Source organism: Morus notabilis, unplaced genomic scaffold (assembly GCF_000414095.1).
Source record: "Morus notabilis unplaced genomic scaffold, ASM41409v2 Scaffold2579, whole genome shotgun sequence".
Classification (NCBI taxonomy): Eukaryota; Viridiplantae; Streptophyta; class Magnoliopsida; order Rosales; family Moraceae; genus Morus; species Morus notabilis.
The window spans coordinates 1-5,671 of NW_010360258.1; the positions used below are offsets into that span (position 1 = coordinate 1).

The 5,671-nt window shown below is 37.8% G+C and overlaps 2 protein-coding genes across 2 annotated transcripts; one reads left to right on the plus strand and one right to left on the minus strand.

The window, feature by feature from the left end:
- The first annotated feature begins 18 nt into the window (after positions 1–18).
- On the plus strand, positions 19–2,515 carry LOC21384331 (ER lumen protein-retaining receptor). Its single transcript, XM_010096162.2, has 6 exons — positions 19–380; positions 671–936; positions 1,397–1,512; positions 1,623–1,696; positions 2,046–2,109; positions 2,204–2,515. The coding sequence occupies exons 1-6, from the start codon at positions 290–292 to the stop codon at positions 2,238–2,240; spliced, it is 648 nt and encodes a 215-aa protein (XP_010094464.2). The 5' UTR covers positions 19–289; the 3' UTR covers positions 2,241–2,515.
- A 496-nt stretch (positions 2,516–3,011) lies between these two features.
- On the minus strand, positions 3,012–5,167 carry LOC21384332 (small ubiquitin-related modifier 1). Its single transcript, XM_010096163.2, has 3 exons — positions 4,907–5,167; positions 3,638–3,787; positions 3,012–3,408 (listed from the first exon to the last, which is right to left on the minus strand). Exons 1-3 carry the CDS (start codon positions 4,997–4,999, stop codon positions 3,346–3,348), a joined length of 306 nt encoding a protein of 101 aa, XP_010094465.1. The 5' UTR covers positions 5,000–5,167; the 3' UTR covers positions 3,012–3,345.
- Positions 5,168–5,671: the final 504 nt, after the last annotated feature.

Sequence of the window (5,671 nt, forward strand, 5' to 3'; positions counted from 1 at the left end):
TTTCGGAAGGGTTTTTGGCGTTATTTTGGTTCTCTTACCAAAAAAAAAAACAAAAAAAAAAAAACAATAGACCACCAGCAATAAGAATTTACCGGAAGCAAGCTATTAAGAGCACCGCCACCAACAAAGCGATTCCGTTTTCGCCGCCGTTAATTGCCGAATCCAATTGAAAAACAAAAACAAGAAGAGGAAGAGAGATTTCGAAGAAAGCGTCTAAACAGATCCGGAGAGAAAAGTTAGATCGGAATAGGAAAGAAGATTTTGTTCCAATTCAATCCAATTGGGGAAGATGAATATATTCAGATTAGCCGGTGATATGACCCACCTCGCCAGCGTCCTCGTCTTGCTTCTCAAGATCCACACTATCAAATCTTGTGCTGGTAATTTCTTGGGAGTTTTTTTTACTCCTTTTTTTGTGTAATATTTTTGCTTAGTGGATAAATGGAACGGTTTATGGTGGTGGTTTTGACTTCCCAATTGGAAAAGAAATTCGGAATTTAGTAAACCCATTTCGAATTTCATTTCTATTGAGCGATTCAACAGGGTTCCAGCATCAGATTTAGCTCGTACTCTTGTGTCTCGGATGTTATTTTACGAATTATCGTTCAGAAATGCGTATTTTTGTAGTTTTAAATTGTGGTTGATTGATGGGCTTGGGAATTTCACGCAGGTGTTTCTTTGAAAACCCAGGAACTCTATGCCATGGTTTTCGCGACTCGGTACTTGGACATCTTCACGGATTTTATTTCTCTGTACAACACCGTCATGAAATTGATATTCTTGTGGAGCTCATTCTCGATTGTTTGGTACATGAGGAGCCACAAGGTTGTTCGTAGATCTTATGATAAAGATCAAGACACGTTCCGCCATTATTTCCTCTTACTGCCATGCCTAATCTTGGCCATATTTATCAATGAGAAATTCACCTTTAAGGAGGTTTGTTCTTGTTTTATCTCATTTACCTGGCTGTAGGAGCATCTTCAATGTAATGCCAAAGTAGTGGGTCAATGCTAAATTTTAGCATTTGAGTAGGAAAATTAATCTTCGGACTTCGATGCAGTGCTATTCATGGTACCAAATTTGAGATATGCTATACTTGGTGTTGGAATTTGACACCAAGTATGCCATATGCCAAAATTTAGTTATTGATTACTATTAGTTGATGCATTTACCGTTTCATGTAATCCTTACAATTTTGGCATTTTCAAATTATATTAAAACTAAAAGTATACTTGGTTATAACAAGTAGATATAGTATTTGAAATGATTTAAAATGATATTAAATATCTATTTCATACTTTTTGGTGCCAAATATGACATTGGCATTTGCATTGGAGATGGTCTTCAAGTTTCCCTATTATTTTGTATTTCTTATGTGTTTCATAATATGGGTCAGGTCATGTGGACATTTTCCTTGTATTTGGAAGCTGTTGCTATTCTTCCTCAGCTCGTGTTGTTGCAGAGGACGAGAAATATTGACAACTTGACTGGCCAATATATATTTCTTCTCGGGTATGCTAATACTCCTTATTCTTATTGTAGATTACTATTGCCATATCAGATTTTTGGCTTCTTTCCTTTTCCTAAATGTTACTTTACACTCTGCATGTCTTGATATGCAGTGCATACCGGGCGTTATACATTCTGAACTGGATTTACCGCTACTTCACTGAGCCACACTATGTTCATTGGCTTCGTATGATGACTCTCTCTCCTCCTGCTGTTATATAGTTTTTCTGTATACTATGCATATATTGTCTGCTTCCATTGCTGTGTAAATTCGTTTAGATAGTGTCCAAATAATAACGCCTCTTAACAGCTTTGGTTATGATCTCCATTTGTATAGGATTGTTATTGTTTTTAAAGGATGATAAAATTTGCTTTCTTGCATGATATTTTGGTTGACTTGTCTCTGGATCGTATTAAAGCAGTTGCTAGTTGTTCACGGTTACTTTAGTGTATTTTAGACATCCTTCAAATACTGTCTAAAATGTCTTCTGTTGTCGGACTCCTTTTTGATGTCCTTTGATCTTTGGCTATTGCAGCTTGGATTTCAGGGCTTCTTCAAACATTGCTATATGGCGATTTCTTCTACTATTATTTCCTCAGGTAAATAGTCCTGCGGCTAACGAACGGTAGATTTGTATTTTTGATTTGCATAAACTTAAGATTTCTCTGATTTACCTGTACTATGTGTATGCAGCTGGAAGAACAACAAAAAACTTCAGTTGCCAGCTTGAATTAGAACCTTTTCCTTTATCTGGTGCGGAGATTGCCGGTTACAACTAAATGTGGAGGATTCTAAACAATGAGTGATGCAGGAGAATTTAGTTATAATAGTTGTTTTTGTACTTGCATTGTCGCTTGTACTTCACAATTTAACTGTACTTTTGTTATTTGTTATTTGTTAAGTGCGTCTTATGACCTTAGTGATTATTTTACTATAATTTTGTGACTGAGCTATAAATACCCAGAGACTTGAATATTGAGATATTGATATCATAGTTTGTTTTTCCGTCTAATTTTGAGGTTTTTCTCTGTCATGGATTTGAGTCTTTGACTTGATTTCCCTGACTCTGCTGCATCATTGAGACTACGACAGCGAAACTGGTTTATTTCTCGCACCCATAATGCTATCTCAAGGCAGCAAGCAACTATTATAAGTTAGTGTTCACTCGGGAGTGTATAAGACCAGTGAAGTCATGAATTTTTCAAAACTAATTCTAGACGCAAAGATATGCATTTTTTAGGACTGTAATTGAGGAAAGAGTTGCTTTGCGAAGGCATTCTGAGATTTTTTTTCTTTTGGCTGACAAGAGCCCGGATCATAGATTCATAGTTGAAACAAAACGAACCATTATCCAACTCTTGGGGCTTCGTACTTTCACTAATTTGGCATAAAAAATTTTCTATACCAGCCACAATCACTTGAGTTATCGTCGTCTGAATATAATTTCAAGTTCTTTTAACTTTGAACAATCAGATTATCTAAAATAGGTAGAGGAACAGCATGGCGCTCACAACTCAAATTTTGAGATCCTTTTCCCAGAAGGCCAACAATGTGGTTACCAACAGCATATTTGTAGAACCAATCTCAACAAAGAGTCAAACTGATACCATAGAATCATGACAAAACAAAGGCTTCCACAACCATGCTATAGAACTCCACTTAAAACATCATCGACAATCAAAAACCTCAGGTCTAATTTAGAGTTTGCATCAGATCCATTCTTATTTACAGAAACTTTGTGATATATAAAGCGAGATAAGAAACTCAGCAGTCTATATCTCCATTTTCCATGGCTTTTCATTCTATAGCAGAATTGCATCTGCAGTTGAAGGCGTTCATGGACTTCCTCCAGTTTGGTGCAGCATTGCATCAATCTCATCACCGTCCTCCATCTCAAGCTAATGCCCGATTCGTAGATAGCAAAATCAAACACCACACCAAAACCAAAAGAAACAAGTGAGACAAAAAAAATCCAATTTGAACGGCCAAAACAACCGATTGAAGTTATTTGAACCAAAGAACACTAGACAAAGCTCTCAAAAGCCTGTGAAAGGTTTAAACAACCTCTGATTTCTTCAAACCGTCAGAATAGTGTGCTAAAAATCAGCAACTAGATAAAAAATTTACCTCATCTGGAGTCTGCTCAGCCCTAAGTCTGCGCCCATCAAACAGGAAGGCGATGGAGTTCAGTTCAACAGACTGCCGATCACAGTATGCAGTCATAAGCTTGCGCAGCTGGGTGCTTCTTTTAATCCTAAAGAACACCTCGTTACCATCCTACAATTAAACAACATAAACAGGCATTAAAAGCTGACAAGCAGTCGAAACACGGAGGCAGCTGGTTCACGGATTGTACAAGAGCGAAGTGAATAAACCACATGATTAGTTGTTAAGAAACACAAAACGACTCAAAGAATCACAAACTTATTAGTTCTTTGTAGCGAACTTGAACTTTACATATATCCTAATCATTCTCACCAAGTCAATGACAACCATACTCTCAAATGAACTTTTTCACTCAAGTCCAAGTTTATTCACATAGGCTTTAAAAATAAAAAAAATAAAAAAAACAAAACCCTTAACCTACCAATGTTATATCATCTACTTTACAAATTACTCCAAAATTCAGACCTGGAACGTGAATTTCACTCATGGAAAAGAAAACCCAATATGAACCCATTCGGTAAGAACAATTTCAGCCGCACAATCGAAGTTCTATTGTTACTAGTCATAGAAATAAAGCTTCAAAAATTACAATTTTTGGCATTATCACTCGTACTCTTCCACGCTAAGAATCGATCTACTAAATCTGACACTAAGACCTTGTTTGGTCGGAGGGATGTGTATGATAATGGGAGCATTAGTGTATAGACTTCAAGACTTGTGGTTGTTTGGTAGGACAATCAAAGAAGAGAATAAATCGGGCGAGAGATTCAAAATCGTCCGCAACTCCAATTTTGAACATTTCAGCCTTCTAAGTTGAAAATTTTGAGGAAGTAATCCATATCAAACATCTATTTCTTTGCCTCCACCAAACAGAGCCTAAAGGAATTGACGGTAACCGCGATCAAACATCCATGTTAAACAAACGAATGACAACGAAAGTATCACGAAAAATCAATTAGAACGCCTTTAAAAAAATGAAATATCTTTCAAGTTCCCTTACCGCCTCCCACACCAATTTCCCACGGTTTCTAAGCAGCCAAACAGGTATTTCGATCCCAAATGAAAAATTTCAAAATGCTAAACTAAAAACAAAGCAATCAAAACCAGAAACCAAACACAACAAGGCTAAACCTAAAGACCAAAAAAAAAAAAAAAAAAAAAAAAAAAAAAAAAAGAAACCTAGAATAAATTCTAATATGCAAAATGCTAATCAAAATTTTCAATAGAAACCTGGCCCTTGACTTTGAGATTGATGTGAGCGGACTGGTCCACGGGCTTCTTGTCCTCCTCCTGACCGCCGCCTCCTCCGCCGGTAGCCGACATGTTCACCGCCAAAAGAAATCTCTCTCCTCACTATTTACTTTTCTCCTAACCCGCCTTACAGAGACTCTTCGCCCAAAGAATCTCTGCTCACCAAACAGCAATGGCTCTCAAGCGTCAGATTCACGCTGTTTTCACCTATATATACACATGCACAAAGAGAGAGGTCGTTTTTGCCTTTTTCTGGGCCTCGGTTTATCCAAACGCACGGACTCGCCAATGGAGGCCCATAATGGTAATTTCAGACCCCACGAGGCGTGTAGGTGAAGTTACGAAACTGCCCTTCGATTGTGAGGTGGCGTTTTTGGAGAGCGAGTTTCGAGGCTGTACTGCACGCTCGGGGAAGTGAGTGGGAGTTTGTGAGGAATAAGCTGGATTTGATCAAACTTTTGGATTCCGGTGTGGGAGGGAACCGTTGGTTGTGACTTGTGAGATATAAAAAAAGCCAATGGTTAAATGCCTAAAGGAGTAAAGGAATCGAAATCGACGGTTGAAATTGATTGATTGAGGATTGACGGACGAGTAGGGTTGGTGACGGAGATTCGGCGGTGGGATGGGGTGGAGGAGTCAACTTCTTGCTGTTTGGTGCGTGGGTACGTCATGTACTTCACCTTCTTTTTCTTTTTCCTTTTTTTTTGTTGTTTTTGGAAATTCTGGAAAGTTCTGAATTCTGAT

Excerpts from the sequence above, each read along its gene's own strand:
- LOC21384331 (XM_010096162.2), top strand. The coding sequence starts at position 290 with ATGAATATATTCAGATTAGCCGGTGATATGACCCACCTCGCCAGCGTC. Across the intron at positions 1,513-1,622 it reads CAATATATATTTCTTCTCGG|TGCATACCGGGCGTTATACA; the intron begins GTATGCTAATAC and ends CTTGATATGCAG. Across the intron at positions 2,110-2,203 it reads TTCTACTATTATTTCCTCAG|CTGGAAGAACAACAAAAAAC; the intron begins GTAAATAGTCCT and ends ATGTGTATGCAG.
- LOC21384332 (XM_010096163.2), bottom strand. The coding sequence starts at position 4,999 with ATGTCGGCTACCGGCGGAGGAGGCGGCGGTCAGGAGGAGGACAAGAAG. Across the intron at positions 3,788-4,906 it reads ATCTCAAAGTCAAGGGCCAG|GATGGTAACGAGGTGTTCTT; the intron begins GTTTCTATTGAA and ends GTTTAATTGTAG. Across the intron at positions 3,409-3,637 it reads CTGAGCAGACTCCAGATGAG|CTTGAGATGGAGGACGGTGA; the intron begins GTAAATTTTTTA and ends ATCGGGCATTAG.